General features: G+C 57.1%; 1 protein-coding gene across 4 annotated transcripts in view; it reads right to left on the reverse strand.

Annotated features, from left to right (window-relative positions):
• Positions 1-7,254, reverse strand: part of ANO1 (anoctamin 1) — an 81,444-nt gene extending 74,190 nt beyond the window's left edge. For all 4 annotated transcript variants that reach the window (XM_038563653.1, XM_038563651.1, XM_038563652.1 and 1 more), the window contains exon 1: positions 7,083-7,254. In XM_038563653.1, the coding sequence (XP_038419581.1) occupies positions 7,083-7,190 (108 nt within the window). In that variant the 5' untranslated portion in view covers positions 7,191-7,254. The remainder of the gene's footprint in view (positions 1-7,082) is intronic.
• Positions 7,255-17,909: the final 10,655 nt, after the last annotated feature.

Below are 17,909 nucleotides of genomic sequence, written 5' to 3' on the forward strand. Positions count from 1 at the left end.
GGGGATGGGTAGGCACAGAGGGAGGGGCCGACGGAGCTGGGCTGCAGAGAGGGCCACTGCCTTGGGCAGCTGGGCTCCCACCTGCTGATGCCCAGAGGGTGCCATGGGGCGTGGGCTGAGAGGTGGGGGCAGGGCCCCAGTTTCCTTATCTGCCTGAGGGGCTCCAGGGGGCCAATGAGACAGAAATGTGGCACTGCAGAATAGAAACTGGAACCTCTGCGCAGCTGCAATCATGCATGGCTGCTGCTAACGCGTAACCCAAATTTCTAGAACTCCTGTGGGATTTTGCTGGTTACCGAGGGCAGAGAGGTTAATCAGCTAGCTGGTCTTCAGAAATAAGAGAAAATAAATAACATCATGTTGGAAGAATCCTCAAGAGCAACCCCACACCACCGATGGGCTTCAGGGCCGAGCCTCATGTCCTGCACCTGATCTGGCTCCCGCCTGCTCCTGCTCTCAGCCCCAGAGACGCACCGTCATCAGAGTGAGGCCCTCCCCAAAGGAGCGCCAGGCTGGCCTGCGACTGAAGGGCCCCCGAGCTCCGGGGCTGGAGGACAGAGCTGTGCCCAGAAGGTCTCCCCCCAGGATGGCCTGGAGCCCTGGGGCGGCTGCACATGGTCAGGAGAAACAGCAAGAGTCCCTCACCCTGGGACTGGCCATCTGCGTTAGGACCAAGGTCATCTAGAGGGTGGGGGGCCCCGTGTCAACAGGTTTCTTTCCCAATGTCCGGCTCAGGGGCAGGGGGAGAGAGAGGGGAAGAATCGGAGTGAGGGGTGCCTGCAGTGTGGCAGCTACACAGGGAAGGAGGGAGAGGGGTGTTCTGGAAGGGCCTTCTGTGGGGTCTGGACCCCTTCACCCCATGCTGGGGAGTGGGGAGTCACACCCCTGAATCTCAGTCTCCCTGGGGAGGTCCCAGGACATGCCCAGCCTGACGGGGTAAGGCCAGTATCTGGCATCAACCCCCGTCCGCGGTAGCACGGAATCCAGGGCCGCCCTGGCGGCCTTCACGGGACCCGTAGTGTAGACGCCCAGTTGGCCTTGCTCTGACAGGTGTCCATCCAGAGACCCCGGGTGTGTGAGGGCCAGGACCACACCTGCGCAGGCAGGGTGCGGGAAGGGGAGAGGAGGCCCCGCCCAGCCCAGGACAGTGACCCCTGCCTTTCGCAGGTCATGATGCAGGAGAGGTGGGAAAGAGCAGTTCTTCTCAGCTTGTCAGGGAGGAAACGGAGGTGAGGTGAGGCGGGTGCCAGCACGGGAGGAGGCTGGGCCCAGCCCTGAGCCTGGTCTGCATACCCAGGGTGCTGCCCACCCCGCGCCGTGTAGTAACAGGGACGTAGGCAACATTCTTCCTCAGCATGGGGCACGTCCTCTCCCTGAGTCCTGACCTGCCAAGGGGGCTTTACTATGGTCAGGTCTACTTGACCTGGGGAGAGTGGAGCTCACACATCTGAGGCAGTCAGCCCCTGCTGCCAGGGCCAAATTCCCCCCAGAGGACCCCAAGAGCCCTCTGCAACCCTGTGCCCAGGGACACAGCCAGGGAGGGTGCCACCATCAGCCGGGCCTGGGTCCTGCCCTGCCTGTCCCTGGAGCCAGGAGGTCAGGTCAGGGTAGCTGGGACGTGTGGGGCAGTGGGAGGCCTCAGAGAAGTCTGGGTTGGTCCTGCTCCACACATGCACCCTGGGACCGACTGTCTATCTGCTCTGTCCACGTGTCCGCCCCTGTAAGGTGGGAGGGCACTACGGGCTGCACCTGCTGGCAGCCAGCAGCACTGGCCCACACTGGCTGGACTCTCCCTCTAATTAATTCCCAGGACCAACACCTCCCCTCAATCCCAGTGCCAACAAACGCTGACTCTCCTCAATACCACAGGAAGGCCAGAGAAAGGGCGCCCTGTGAGCCCGTGGCTAAGAATGGTTTCCCTCCTTGAGGTGGGTAGTGGGCAGAAATGCAGGACCGGGGGTTTGGGATGGGGGGGTGCCTGTGGAAGATGCTGCCAGCGCTCATGGAAAGAAGCCGCTGCTGGGCAGGGCTCAGGCTTGGGAGGCGGTCACACCAAGATGGATGCGTGGTGTCTAGGCAGGCAGCGTGCAAGGACACACCTGTCTGCTGTCAGCATCCGGGCACTCTGGTCTCAGTGCCTCTGCGAGGGGCTCACCTCTATTTCCAAACAGGAACTTCGATCTTCTAGGATGAGCCTGGTGCCCGTACACGGCTCCTGCCTGGACCTCCTTCTCAGCTTCCTCTCCCCACTCCCCTGGAGGCCACCTGGAGTCAGGACATCCTCACTCCCTGCTCCTCACATGCACATGCTGTGCTCCCTACCTGCATGCCCTGCCTCCCTTCTCTGTGCTTTGTAAATCTACCTAGCTTCCCAGGCAGGGGGCAGATTCCCTGCTCAGTGCTCTGGACAACCCTGACCCCCCCGTCAGTCAGGCAGGATCTCTTGGGCCAGGGCCACCTTGAAAACATCTATTCACAAGCTCTTCACTCACAGGGGCCCCTAAGCAGGGTGGCGGGATCCCCAAAGCCGGGCCAGGGATTGGCCCTAGCACACCTCCATGTAGAACCTGTGACACATGGAGGGAGGGTTTGGCACCTGGTGGGGGGCCCATACATGCCCCTGGCTGGCTGGAATCATAGCTAATAGGAACAGAGTGGACAAAAACCCCATAGCGGAGGGAAGGAAATCTGGAGGGAGCCCATCAGGTCAGAGAGCAGGATAGCCAGAGACTCCCCACCATCAGAACGCAGGGAAAGGTTACCAGGTTCTAAACCTAAACAATAACTGTCTGCTGGGGCCCGATCGATGATGATCGAGAACCTTTAGGGCCTGACAGCCTGGGGGAGAACAGAAATATCCCCTAGACATCTCCCTCCCCCCTGGGGGAACAGTGGCAGGACGCACTGTCCTCTCTTCATCCTGTCCTTTACAAGCTGTTCTTGTAAAACGAGGGTCAGGGGAGTAAACCAGACCCCCCTTATACAACAAGACTTCCCTCCAAGGGTTATTGGAAGGATAAAACATGTTCTGCGTGTAAAGAGTTTACAAGAGGGCCTGGTCTATGATGAACCCCCAACAGAAACCTGCTGTAACTGGGAATTCAGACAAGCACAAATAAAGGACTAGGGGAGGACAGGGCAAACCAATCTCATGGTCAGAGTGGACCACAAGTCGAAGATGGTGGCAGTGCCAAATCCAGACTGCTTTGTTACCAAGGGAGCTGGATGTGCTGCTGGGACCAGCAGGAGGCAGCACGAAAGCACCAGTGCACTGGTGTGAGAGTCCCAGATGGTCCTCCCAGGCCTGGTCCTGTCACTGATGTGGTTGTGTGATTCTGGACAGGTTACTTCTCTGTTTGGGTCTTAATTTTATAAAAACTGGGGTGGGGAAGGGTGATCCTATCTAAGTAAGTGTCAGGGGTTAGCAACCTTTAGACAGAAAGAGTGGGTTCCCTTTCTACTACACTGTACATGGGCGAGGCCGACTCCAGGGTCTGCAGGATGATTCTGAGCTGGGTTTCGAGGGAGCTGGAGGTGTAGCCATAGAGTGAGGGCCACAGAGCCTGCCGTGGTGGCTGTGGGTCTCTCCAGGGCCCTTCCACGGAGCAGCAGAGTGGGTGCTCTTCTTGTGTAGGACGGGACAAAGAGGTAAAGATTTAACTTACAGCAGGAAGGTTCGGGTTAGGCTCTTTGCATAACTTTCCCATTCAAAAGCTTGGGAAAAGCTTCACAATGTTCTCCTCTCCATTCCCCATAAGAAAGGGGCAGGTGGCCCCTCGGCACACCTTTCTTGAAGGTAGGGGACCTCCAGTCATCTTTCTGACGTGGTTATGGAACAGATGAATCCACAAATAAATGAATGACAGAAGCTTGGGCTCTGCACAGTGACCGGCAGGGGCCAGCAGATCAAGGACACCGAAGCCCAGACCCAGCCAAGCCGGCAGCTGAAACACACGCTCCCTGGCTCTGAGTGGGTCTCAGGTGTTCCATCTGTAGGGTGGAGACCAAATCATCTCCACCACTTAGGTCGCAGAATTCCTGTGTGGACGCGAGTCATGGGAGATCGCAAAGTATTTTGAAGATCATCCTCGGGGGTATTTGGCAGGAAGTGATCCCAGAAGGAGCTTCCCCGAGGAAGACGGTAAACATGGTGGAAGAGAAATGTCTTCCTGAGGTCACATCAGAGGACATCAGGGGACGGAGGTCCCCTCCACAGCGGGACTGCCCCCAGAACCACGGGCATCAAGAGGGTGGTCGACATCTGGCCCACATCTGCCTCCCCAGACTCCCTTCCCAAACTCTGAGAAGAAGGCAGAAGAGGAGTGTGGAAGCCTGAGTCCACACCACAGATCCTGGACTGGGACCAGAATTTGTTTATTTGGCTTCTCACTCGGAGATGGAGCTCTAGGAGCTGAGGTCACACGTTGGTGTGGAATAGCCAAAGCCGGGACAAGTCTACACGATCATGCTAGGAGAACCTGCCACATTCCCTTGTTCCTAAAATGAAAGCCAGTAACCTGCAAAATTTCTTTCAGTTCTGGGGACTCTTTGAATTCACTTTTGAACTTTGCTCTCATTCCCCAAATTTTCAAAATTAAATCACCAGCTCTACAAATCAATTTAGGATTGTCAAGCACACCCCACAATCTATAAACAGGTCATCTCTCAACGCTGATAAACAGAGCAGCACTCTTATTTTGCAGGCAGGCGATGCCAACACTAGGTATATCTCCCTGGGGTGTCTGGGCTTGTTGGGGCATAGAGATCTAGGGCCACTGGCAGCCAGCAGGAAGAAAGAAGAAACTCTCAAAGATAAACACAAAGAAAACTTAGTGAAATACATTGCAATCAACCTGGCATCTGGCTTTTGAGTCATTTCTTCTACCTTTTTTTTGTATAGAAACAATGAGGTGATTTTTATCCTTGAACTTGGGAATGACAGGGAGAGGAGAGGCCCCCGGGCACTGGCTGGAAGTGCAGCATGCATGGGATGGGAGTTCTGACGGCCAACTTAAACTCCGTTGACACTACGTCGCACGTATGGCCACCTGTCTGGGAACTCTTTGAAATGCAGCCCACGCCCTCTGGCCTCTGCCTGCACAGAGCTGCCTTCCTTGGGTGACTCAGGGTGATGACTGAGCAACAATTATTGGCCTGAGAGGTGCCGAGGATGCCCGTGGAGGCTCTCCTGATCCCCCGTAGGCCTCCCGCTCCTAGAGCTGCTGCTTGCAGCCTGCCTGTAGACATGTCACCAGCAGGACAGCACTTGGCCACCTCTCCTTCTTGTGGTCAGGGACCCCCCCCCCCAACCCCGATTCATAGCACTCCAGGCCCACAATACCAGAAACCTGCCTGCCGTAAGAGTTGCGTGCAGAATAAGAGTCAACCGCCTCATCGGGGCTTGTCTATGTTGTTTCCAGACCATGAAGACCTTGAATGGAGGGCCAAGTGTTTGCAGACCTCATGGCCCTCGCCACGGTAAGCGGAAGACAGAGGATTTCTGGATCCACATAAGCAACAGGTCCCTGAACTACAAGTCGAGAACCCAGGGCCATTGATAGGGCTCCAGGGTTCATTTCAGATCTAACCTATCCTCAAGACGAATGCGGTCTACCTCTGGAATGGCCACTCCTCTCCATCTCTTTGGGTGTCACCGCCTCCCGTGGCTTCTAACTAGTGGCCCCACATTCCCAACTCTGGGTCTTCCCATGTGAGATTTCTTTGTCTGACAGGCCCCACCCACCCCCATTACGGGTATGACCAGCCTTCTCCTCCAGGATGTCTGCTCCTCTACAGGCTGCCCATGGCCACCTGCTTCTGTGTCTTGGCTCTTGCTAGCTCTCCTCCTCCTCCCAGCTGGTGGGCGCATGACTCCCCTCTTGGCCTCAGTATCCTCACTGGTAGTAAGAGCACTGGCCCCATAGAGTTGTGAAAATTAAATGAGCTAATCCTCAGCTGCAGGCCTGCTGCTACACAAGTGTCCTTCTGCGGCTGTCCTGGGCCACGTTCCATCACCACTCCTCAAGCCCCAGATGGGCATGCTTCCCTGTCTCATTTGCTGTGGGTGCCCATGGCCTGGCCCACAGCAGGCACACGGTGTTTGTTGAAATGATGGCTCTGAGCTCCTAAGGCCAATGGTATTTATCACAGACAGACTCCCCTCTCAACCCATGCACATGCCCAATGCCCTCCTGCATCTCTGTGCAAGCTCAGCTGCAAAACAGTGCAAGACCTGAGGGTCTCTGCCTTCCCTGGAACACCGCCAGGGCCCTGCCAGGATCCCATCCTCCAGGCACCTCCCCTAAAGGCCTAGCTCTCCAGTCCTGACGCTAGAGGCAGGCCTGGATCCTGGTGAGGTTAGAGCAAAGAAAGAAGGCTGGGGCCTCAGACAGCTGCTTAAGGGGAGGGGAGGGAAGGAAGGGGAGTCTGTTCTGTGGTCCAGAGTGAGCACCCTGGGGTCCCCTCTGCTTCTGCAGCCCAGGGCCCTTCTCAGCCCTTCCCTCTTGGGGTAGACTTTGTTCTAACTGTAAGCCAAATCCCTCACTGGTGAGGTCTGCCCTCCAAGGATCCCTCCGACCTCTGGATCTGGCCCCATAGGGAATGGTGGGATAGCAGACCTGCATGGGGGTCCCCAAGCACCTGGCCAGCAGGCACCTGGCTTCCACTAGCAGCGGGCACACGTTGGAGACGGGACCAGTGAAGAAAGGAGTCTGGACCCAGCAGCGCCTCCCCGCTGCCCGGGGCGTTGGGCGCTCCCCTGCGGGACACGGAGTCCCCGGACTCCGTGCGCCCCGGGCACCGGGCAGGTGAGGGAGTCGCCCGAGGGTCCAACCTCAGGAGGCTGCCTTGGGGGGGGGGGCGGAGGCGGCCACTCTGTCGCGGCTCCTCCCACCCCCACTGTCCGGGCCGTCCGGCAACCCCCCCAGGGGTGTCCCCCGCGGGGCCCAGCCATGCGCTTCGCTCGGCTAGTGGGCTGGGGGGGCACTGCGGCCGCAGGTGTCCCCCCGCGCCCCGCCCCCCGCCCCGCCGTCCGCGCGGCACAGGTGAGCCCCCCCGCCCCCCGCGCGGCCGCCCGCACTCACCGTGCCCTCGGACGGCAGGTAGCCGATGTCCTCGATGGCGCAGATGTTGATGATGTGGACGCTGCGGTCCTCGGCCGGGAGCGTCGAGTACTTCTCGTTGACCCTCATCGCGGCCGCCTGGGCGCCGGGCCGGCAGGGCGGCGCGCCCTCCGCATCCACGGCCGCGGCGGCCTCTGCGGGCGGACCGGGCGGCGTTGGCGCGCTCGCTGGGGGCCGGGCCTGCCGCCCCTCCCGCCGCCCCTCCCGCCGCCCCTCCCGCCCCGCCCCGCCCCGCCCCGCCCGGCCCAGGGCGCTGCGGCCGCCCCCCTGCGGTCCCGGGGCGCCCGCGCTGCTCTGCGCTCAGACTTTCCGAAGACGCGGAGCCCCGGGGGTGGGGGGGGCAGCGCTCACTCCGGCGGCCCCTCCAAGTTTATTTTTACCCCCGGACGTGCCCCTTGGAGTTTCTGAGGGTGGCTGAGCGCTCAGACCCGGGAGGAAACTTCCAACAGCCCCTCACCTTTAATCAAAGCCTCCAAACCTGGCGCTTGGCGTCGGGGCACCTTGCAAGGGAGAGAGGCTCCTAGAGACTTCTCCCTCCGGGGAGCCTCCCCTGCCTCCCCTGCTTCTTCTCCTGCTGGCCCTGCTCACTGGCATCACCCCCCTCTCCCCCCACCCGCCCATGGTAAGCATCTCTCCGAGCCCCCCTTTAGGGAAGGCTTACCCTTCGGTGACCAGGCACTAGCAGTCCCTCACCGGGGCTCGACCCATTTTACCCCACAGCCCGGGCCTCTTTGCAGAGGTGCAGGAGGGCTTCAGAAGGCTGACACTGGGGACTGGGGTTCCTGCAGAGTTGCCCGCACTCCTTGCAGGAGGCTTTACTGCCTCCCCGAAGGAGGGACAGTGACTTTGATCACTTTCATCCCAGATCGGCAGGGACCTACATGGTAGGAGCTTCCCAGGATGTGCTTTGAATCCACCGACCCAGCAGGAGGATGACCCAGGTCCTCCAGGAGCAGCCATGCTCAGGTTTAGCTCCCAGGGGCCACCCTGGCAACCCTGCCCAATGGGAATAGACTCTCCTTTTCCTCTGCCTCCCTACATCTTGTTAGTTCTTCAGGGTGTACGTGGGATGCTACCTCCTCCAGGAAGTGATCTGAGATTGCCCGTCACCCAAGCACTCAAGCCCAAGAACCGGTCTGTACCTCGACTATAGCACTTCCTTTCCCCCACCTCGTATTCCACTGGGTTCATACACTTGATGCCCAATGGCTGCTTGTCAAAAGGCCACTGAGGAACATTCTGGGCCTACAGAAGTGATCATAAAGCTCTCTTCCAAGGTGCTAATGCCATCGAGGCACACCTTGGGTCCAAGGGTGGATTCTGGAATCAGACAGGTTGGGGCCGGGGAGATAGGGTGGGGTCTGGCTCCAGCTCTGGCATCTTCCAGCCCTGTGACCTTGGTCAGGCCTCCTTAGCCCCACAGAGCCTGCGTCTCCTCCCCACTGCCTCCTCCTGGCAAAATCACCCCCAGTTGAGCATCAAGTGTGTGTGAGGCTGTGGCGCGGCACCTGGCACAGGGGGAGGCTGGGCAGTGGGAGCCACTGTTACTACTGCCGTCATCTTGTCATTGTCATGACCTTCCCTTCTCCCCACCATGTGTCACCCCCACATAGGCTCAACTTGGAGAGGTGGAGGAAGGTTCCTCTGTCCTCAGGCGAGCCTTGTTGGGGGCGCTGAGTGGCCCTCCAGGGCCCTTTGTCTGCATCTCAGGCAGCGAGCCCAGACTTGGAGAAGTGTGCCAGGCTGGCCAAGTGCTCATCACGAATAGCCCTCCATGGCCTCGCCACGCCGAGGCCAGTTTGAGCTTTCAATGCTGGGAAGAATCTCTCTCTCTCTCTCTCTTTCACACACACACACACACACACACACACACACACAGGATTATGTAACTTCATTCTCTTATCCTTGTTGGTAAACAACCAAGATTGTGTAACCTTAACATACTGACTTTCTAAATTTATTTTCAAGTGGTGAAGGATCTTACAGAAGAGTCTACAAGGTATGGTTTCTGGAAGAAGGAGCAAAACTGTAATTCCTCAATTCTGGGTACACTGACATCCCTGAACTCCTGGGAGGTGACTCTGGACTGCTGATGGAGAGGGCTCTGGGGTGCGGTGCCTGAGCCCTACTGGGAGCTGCTTCAGGGTGAGGGACAACCTCGCAGGCAGGGCGGTGCCCAGCTCCCCACTATGGCTTTCCCCAAGAAGCCTGCTTTCACCTGCTTCTGTGATTGATGACTTAGCCGAGTCCTGCCTGCTTGTAAAGCATCATTTCCCCTGCTACGTGTCAGTACATTTCTTTGCTCTGTCCCGCTCCCCATTCTGCATCCTCCTGGCTCCCCCAGGCTCCCAGGTGTACAGCATGGAAATGCTTAGGCAGGCAGAGGGGACATGCAGGGTGGCCTCTGTGCAGAGCAGAAAGGACAGGGCAGCAGGGATCGACTCTGTCCCTGGGGTCACTTGTGGCCTGGGCTGAGGCTGCATGGGTCTTGGGATTACAGAGACTAAAAAAGTAAAAACAACATTCCCCTGAACCAGGGAGGACAATGGGATTCTTCTATGTCAGGCTCCCCTCCAAGTTGGGACTTTAAAGCCTCCCTCTTCTGGTGATGGTTTCAGCCACTGGTTTCCTGCCTCACGCTGTCTCACGCGGATCACCCTGTTGGGACTGCGTCTCTACTCGGAGCCGCTAATTGCTTCTAAACTGGCCCTCTAGAAATAGTGTTGCATTAGCTCTGCACTTTCTGCTTTTTGACTCAGGGAATCTCATCATTAAAAACCCAAAGGGACAGATCTCAGCAGCAGGATTAATTCTGCGCTCGTGAATTAGTAAAAACCAGTCTCATTAGTCTAAATGGGGCATTTGATTATGGGAAGTTCTGGGCTTCACAGCTCACCCTACTTTGCCACTGTGCAGTCCTCTCGTGCTGTTGTGATGTCAGCCACCATCAGGCCCTTCCTCTTTGCTGACATTTTAATAATCGCCAGGAGTACAAGCATGGGGTGACAAGGGATGCTAGGACAGGGGACTGAGCTACAAGAAAGTGTCCCTTGTAAGAGGCTCTGAGGGCTCTTTCCCACACAATTTGCCCTCCTTGCCCTTGCCCACGAGGAGGAACGTCTTGCTCTGTGCCCTGCCCAGCTGTGTGTGCCTGAGCCCTCCCTGGGGTTGTCAGCAGCCTAGTGAAGAAGTGAACAAACCAAGCTTTAGACACCGAGGCAGGACGAGGCCCTCCACCTGGTCAGGCCGTGGTGAGCCCCGGGTCAGGGATCATTCAAGCAATGGCCTTTTCTAATCTGGTGCCCTGGAGCTGGGCTTCTTCCAGGACACTGCTGATGTTTGGGGCTGGATCACTGTTTGTCCTGGGGGCCAGGCTGTACCCTGTAGGATGGTTAGCAGCATCGCTGGTGTCTACCCACTCGATGCCAGTAGCATCTGTCCCTCCCGATGTGACAGTTACAAATGTCTCCGGACATCGTCAGATGTCCCTGGGGCGGGTGGCAAAATCACCCCCAGTTGAGAACCACTGTTCTCAGGGAAGACCTGGGAGGCTGATCTTATCACCCAAGTCCTCAGATGGGAGGGCAGAGGCCCAGAGAGGTGATGTGCTTGGCTTCAGGCCACAGCCAAGAGGCAGATCTGGGTCTCCTGACTGTCCCTTCCAAGGCTCAGTCCATGAGTTGAGCACACACATGCAGGCATGCACATGCATGCACACACACACACACACACACACACAGGGAACTGGAGGGATACAAGGTAGGAGATCGGTTTTTACAAAATGCACAGGGGCACCTGGGTGGCTCAGTGGTTGAGTGTCTGTCTGCCTTCGGCCCAGATCGTGATCCTGGGGTCCTAGGATCAAGTCCCACATCGGGCTCCCCACAGGGAGCCTGCTTCTCCCTCTGCCTGTATCTCTGCCTCTCTCTCCATCTCTCATGAATAAATAAATTAAATCTTAAAAAAATAATAATAAAAAGCACAGATGCCCCTGTCCCTGGCTGTCCTCTGTTGGTGGAGAGGCTCATACTGGGCACAACTAGGCTGCTGTCCCCGGACTCTGGCCATCCCTACAACAGGGCCGCTTTCTCCCCAACACACATCTCTGCACTCCGGGATGCTAAGTAACGAGATGCTAAGTAACGCTGTTGACTCACACAGGCAGCCGGGTGGGGAAGGCAGCATGGAAGGAGTGAGCCGCTCATGAGTCAGGGCTATTGTGAGCTCAACGGCCCCGTCCTGCTCCCGTGCTGGCTCTGCACCCCTTTGAGTGTCTGGTGGGGATCCCGTGTGGGAAAGCCACGATGCCAAACAGGTATATGACCTAATGTGCTAAAAGCGCCTTGGGGTGTAACTTCCCCCGGGGGAAGACGTGCCTGGGGGGCAGTTTGTAACTGAGATAGGGTGGGCGGGAGACAGGACTACTGTTACTTCCTTCCGTCGCATGATGTCAGAACCCAGAGCAGCGGACAGGGAGACTCCGTGGGCATGGAAACCACCAGCCCGACCTTCTGGAGCGCAGCCAAAGCATGAAGTTCTGTCTGGGGGATTTTTTTTTCCCCCAAACGGAATCCCTGGACGTTATTTCCTTCAGAGCATTTTCAGACGCTTCATGTGTTTTGCTAACCCCTGCTTGCCTTCTGAGAATTCCTAAGAAGCCGAAGCGCACCCCCGGGCCAGCTCAGCCGCTCGTCACCTCCTCCCGGAAGCCTCTCTGGCCCGGCTCGGTTGGCGTTCCTCGGCTCTGTTCTGGGGGCCCCGCTCCTGGCTCCGACCCGGCACTCAGGCTCATTTCTGCTCCGTGGTCCTGTCTTCTGCCTTATTTCTACCCTTCACCCCCTTCCGGTCCTTGGCACACCACAGATTTCCCTGTTTGTGTTTATTTATTTAAGGAGCAGTGGTACAGCGCTTGCTACGAGCCAGAGCCAGCACCGTGCTAAGTCTCTACAAATATTAACTCGAGTTCTTATGGTGATTACGACCAACGACCAACCGTCTGCAAGCCTGCAAGCGGATTCACACAGATGTCCCCCAGTCCCAGGGTCCTTTCTTCGAAAGTGTTGGGGTGGGGAGTCTCACCTGAGTCTCAAAAGGCTCGCTCCCTCCTCCCCAGCGCCCCTTTGGGAATCACCACATGAACCCCCATGATAGATGCCTGGGCAGCAGAAACCCAGCTGGGGGGGGGGGTTGGAACAGAGACAGCCCCCCACCCCGCCCCTGCCGCAGGCCAGGCCGAGCCAGCCGCCAGACCACCCTGCCCAGCAGTGTGGAAAGTCCACGTCATGGCTCCTGCTTCTCAAAAGGAAAGCCTCGAAACCTCCTTTGCTGCTTTCACTCCTCTTCCAGGGGCTCGAGAGAAGAAACGAGCTTTAGGCCGCCCTGCCCAGAGAAGTAGTGATTCCCTTGCATCCAAGCTCCCCGCGAGGACAGAGGATGCCTGTCTCCCTGAGCTGAACTGAACTGCTGGTTTCCTCCTGACTGTGTGGAGGGCGCCTCTGACAGACGAGGATGCAGTGCTGGGGGTGAAGGCGGCAAGGCCGCAGGCTGCGGAGCTGGGATGGGAGTTGGGGTCCCTGCCCTGTTGAGAGTGTGTGAATGTCTCCCCCATGCAGCTCAACGGCCCTGCATCCTCTGTGTGTGTGGGTGTGTGTGGGTGTTGGGAGTGTGAGCACATCACATCTGCCCTGCTGCTCCCCTGGGGTCAGTGACCACACGCTGCCCATAATTTCCCCAAAGACCCATCTCCAGGGAGGCTGGAGTCTGATGTCACAGCCCTGGCTATGGCTGGAGAGAAGCCTCTTGGACACAACGTGGCTTCACACGGTTCCCCCAAGGATCAAGCAGAGCTGGAGCTCCCTGGACAGATGACAAGGCTTAGGTATCTCTCTGGGATGATCCTGAGGCTTTCCTGCGAGACTGCATCTCCAGCAGGAATAAAAGATCTTGCAGGTTTTTGTGTCTCTGTGAATGGCCTTTCCTTGGGAAGTTTGCTGTTTGGTTGTGCCTTCGTGTGTGCATGACTCGATGCCAGCCTCTATTTGGGTCTGGGCCTCTCCTAAGCCTGGGTCTCCATCCTGCAGCGGGGCTGCTGGGCTGCAAGCTTCTCTCGGGTGGACAGGGTCTGCCCGGCTGGGCGCGATGGCCTGATGTGGGACACACAAATGAGCACATGAGGCAGGGCCCTCACCAAGAGGTCAACAGGTCTCCCGGACCCAACACTGGGGATCAGAGCCTAAATCTCCCCCAGGTTTGGACTTCAGAGCTCATAGTCCTGAAGGAACTTCTCTGTTTGAAAGAAGGGAGGTCCTGGGCCCTACAGAACAGTGCTGGCCGGTAGGAGCCCCACGTGAGCCACACAGGTAACCTGAGACATCTTAGTAGCCACATCGCAAGAGTAAAATAATGAGGTAGCGTGAATAACAGATTTAACATAGTCCATTATACAAAAAAATTATGTTTTCAGCACATAATCAGTACAAAAATTACTAACGAGATATTTCCCCCCCCTAAGTGTTTGAAATCTGGGGTGCATTTCCCAGGGCTCAGAGCTGCGCCGGGTTGGGGACAATGTTCTGGACACCTAGCTACAAAGCCTGTTATTCCTGCTTAGGAACAACTGTGTTGCATGGCTGTTCCTTTCTGCTCTACGTTTTTCTGTGTTTTCTGAGGTTTCTGCAATGTACCTGAATGAATTTCTACAGCAGGAAAAGCATAACTATTACAGAGGACACTGACCCACCCTGTGGCCTACAGGCTTAGGTAGGGCTCCTCTAATGTTTAAGGAAAAGTGGTTGACTTCTTGGATCTTTATCCCTCCGGCACCAGTTTAGGGAAGGCCACCCTTACCTACCAGCCAGTGGGAGGTATATTCCTAAAGGTCTTGACAGGGAGTCTTTACTTACAAAATGTACCTGCTGAACAGCTGGTCACGCAGGCTTTACGTGCAGGGAGGGGAGAGCTCTCTACTTTGACCCAAAAGAAGTCCACTTGGCCCACCCAAGGGCAACCTCCCAGGGTCCTCCGTGTCAGCCTCACCGCGGCGCACAGGGAGAGACAGGCTGCAGGCTGGGCCTTGTGCTTGGGGACAGGGGTGTCCGACCCAGCTGCCTCCCCTCAGGACTCCTGGACACAGACCAGCGCTCCAGGAGGTGGGCGCCCTGGAGGAGGTGTCCCAGGCTCGTTCCTGCGGCTCCTGTGCCAGCACCACGTTCGTCAGCTGCTTGGGGAGTGGGGGGTTCATTCATTTGTTTACCCATGATTTTTAGGGTAAACATTAATTTATTCACTCATTTACTCATTCATTTGTCTTCATTCATTCTCTCATGTGCACTTTTGCTCGTCATGTGTTCATGTATCCTCCCACCCCCATCTCCTGTTACCTCCACCCTGCTCTTGCCTTTCCCAGCTTTGTTTCCCTCCCCAGATTTTATCGCTTCTATCAACTGCACAATTCACCCCATTATCTTATATGCTGTCTGTCCCCCCCACCCCCTGGCTAGGGTGTCAGTGCCAGGCTACCTTGTCATGAGTCACCGGCTCTAGATTTTCCTGCCTGAAAATAACACCAGAAGTAGCTGTAGGGACCTCAGGAAAAGGCACAGACTGGAGCCAGCTATTTGAGGAGTCTGGGCGTCCAAGCATTTTACTTCTTAAGCTGGAGCAGAGAGCAAGAGTCCCCTCTGGACGGAGGTCTGTCTGGTGAAATGCATTCATACTGGCAATCGATCCTTCTGCTCTAGGTTCTGCATCCTGTGGAGTCAGTAAGGACACACACGTGCGCACACATGCACTCACATGTGCACTCACACTCATACATGGACAAGCAGGGACCAAGTGTTCCCTACAGGGTTAAAGACGGACCCAAAGTGTGTGACCTCCTCCCTCATGTGGACTTGATGAGTGGCCACACCCCGGCACTGCCCAGACCCCCCAGGATCTGCGGTCATCCCAGGGCCACCCCCTCTGAGGTGCCCACGGACCTGTCTCCAGTGCAGTTCAGCTCCCCTGCTCCTGTGTGTGGACAGCTACTTCTGAAATCAGGCTTTCTGGAAAACCCAATGTCTCTATTTTGTTTTTCTTTCCCTTGCCCCTTCCACTCACCCCTAAGCAGCAAGGGAAGCCCTTGGATGGGAAATATATTTATTTTTTATTCCATGATTTGATTCTCAGTGCAAGCACCTTGAGATTTTCCTATTTTTTCCTTTTTTTCTTTTTTAAGATTTCATCTCTTTATTTGAGAGAGAGAGAACACAAGCTGGGGCAACAGCAGAGGAAGAGGGAAAAGCAGACTCCTCGCTGAGCAGGGAGCCTGATGTGGGGCTCGATCCCAGGACCCTGAGATCATGGCCTGAGCCCCCCAGGTGCCCCATCCTTGAGATTTTCTTAAGCATTGCTCCTAGTCTCTGCCTTCCTCCCCATTTGGTGGAAGCCTGACCTTTGACCCCAACACTGGGTTTAAAACCCAGGCTCCTTCCTGCCACCTTTCAGAGAAGAAAGCCCATACTAATCTGGAGTGCCCTGTTCCTTCCAGAAGGAAGGCAAAGGGAAAGAGAAACTCTGGATCGTGCCCAGAGATGGAGTGGGTCCTGTGTGAGCTGATGCACTTAAATCATTTCATAAGGCAAGTCTGTCGGGGGACATTTTGCTGTCCCGCGGACCCAGGGCAGGCCCTGCCCCACCACAGAAAGGACAAGCATGGCCTCTGGGCCCCAGAGCTGGACCGCTGTCTGTGACACGTGGGCCAGCTTCCAAGTGGAGCCACGGCGCTTCCCTTCCTAGGGCTCGAGGTCACAGCCCTGGGCACCAGACAAAGGGGGCTGCTGGGACCCCTCAGCATGGAGCAGACACCTGCTAACGGCCTCGCAGGAGGGAGGCCAGATCGCCTTTCCAGAGAGCCTCCCGGCCCCTGCTCCCGAGCCCCTCCTTTTGTTTCTGTCCCTTGTCACCTGGCTGAGTATCTCCTCCCTGCACCAGGAGAGGGGGCTTTTGTCTGGCTTCCTCTGCCATATTCTCAGCACCACATGGAGCCTGGCACTTGGCAGGTGGCAAAAATATTTGTCAAAAGCATAAATGAATGAATAACGTGTACTGCACCGGGGTCCACAGATTCCAGTGGCAGGTGGGGCAGGAACGGTACTGACCCAACCCTGTGCAGCCTGACTTTGTCACATGAGCGAGAGCTCCACACGCAGCTGCTTCCTGGGCGCCAGTGGGACAGACTTGTTGTCTTAACATTTTCAAGCTGATGGAGCAGTGAGGGAAAGTTCTGGAGGCCACTGGTCCAACTGTCACAAAAGCACCATTGACAAGCCCTGGGCAGGGGAGGTGCAGGGCTGGGCTCTTGGGGCAGGACAGCACACCCTCCCCCGTGGGCTGGAGCCATCAGCAGCTTCACGATAGTCCTACTAAGAGCTGCCACTCAGCTGTGAGCCACAGACAGAAAGGGACACAGACAAGGTAGAAAACAAACAACAAACAAACCCAAAAAACTATGGGCTACAGAGGTAGGGGTGGGTCTGGGAAAGGAAAGTCGGGAAGGTTCTGCAGAGGGCGTGGCTTCTCAGCTGAGCCCTAGGAAGTCCTGGGGAGCCAGGAAGCTGCAGGGGAGGGGGCAGCTGCTCCAAGCAGGGGAAGTCTTGCAGGGGAGGGGGCAGCTGCTCCAAGCAGGGGAAGACTCGCAGGAGCCAGAGGAGGTGTGAGTGGGGTGGCCAGAGGAGTGGGGAGGGCCGGGCTGCTGGTTCATCCTTCAGATGGCTGCCTCTGGCGCCCCCGACCCAGAGCTGGTGGGGGCAGGGAGGTCACAACAGGTGCCCAGAGCAGGCCGTGGGGGGCTCAAGAGTGCCCAGAGAGTAGGGTGGGCACTTTCCCACAGGTGGCCAGGGTGAGCCTCACTGCGAGGGGGCATTCACAGCCATTCAGGAGAGACCTTGTGGTGGTGCAGGGTGGGGGGGGCGGCGGTGCTGGCACTGGGGTCTCCATTTTATACAAACACAAGGGTCTGTAATGATGTGCATTGGGGCTTTCTTTTCACGAGTAAGGGGCATCCCTGCATAGCAACCTCCTGGCAGACCAGGGTGGCCGATGTGGGCAGTGCTGGTTGTTAGCCCGAGCACCAGCAGCAGAGAGACTTGCTTGGGTATCGGATGGCCTTTCCTTGCTTCTGGGCTCTTTTGCATGTTCAGTGGAGTGAGGGGGTGTTTGCCTGCTTGACTACAGGGCTGACCCGGCCACTGCAGGTCAGTGCCTCCTCACGGCTGACTGTGGTGAGGCTGTGCCACGGGGGGGCTCCAGGGTCCCTTGACCCTCTGTGGAGTGGAATATCACAATGGTGGCCTGCGTCTCTGCATCTGGAGGAATTTTAATCTCCCCAGGAGGGCAGAAGTCTGTATGCTACAACCAGGGGAACGGGCAATGTCAGGACACCCCTGCCTGCCCCGCCTGAGTCACCAAGGACAGGAAGATACAACGTGTCTGACGCATAGCAGGTGCTCAATAAAGGCCTGTGGGAGAGACTGTCCCAGAAGACTTTTAAAAGTGTTATTAACTCATCTACTGGAATGGAACTTTCCAGAGGATACTTCCTTCCAAGTTCCTGTACACCTGCAGGGGGGCCTTGGATGTTGGACACATCAGACAGGCTGCTGGGGTGGTGGGAGTGGACCCAGGACACACAGCATGGGTCCCACACGGAACGCAAGCTCAGTGCCGGGACCCCACTGATCACCGCTGTGACGGCCTGGGTGGAGCTCAGCACCTGGCTATCTGCTTCTGATAGCTGCTTATCATCAT

The sequence above is a fragment of the Canis lupus genome, chromosome 18 (assembly GCF_011100685.1).
Source record: "Canis lupus familiaris isolate Mischka breed German Shepherd chromosome 18, alternate assembly UU_Cfam_GSD_1.0, whole genome shotgun sequence".
Lineage (NCBI taxonomy): Eukaryota > Metazoa > Chordata > Mammalia > Carnivora > Canidae > Canis > Canis lupus.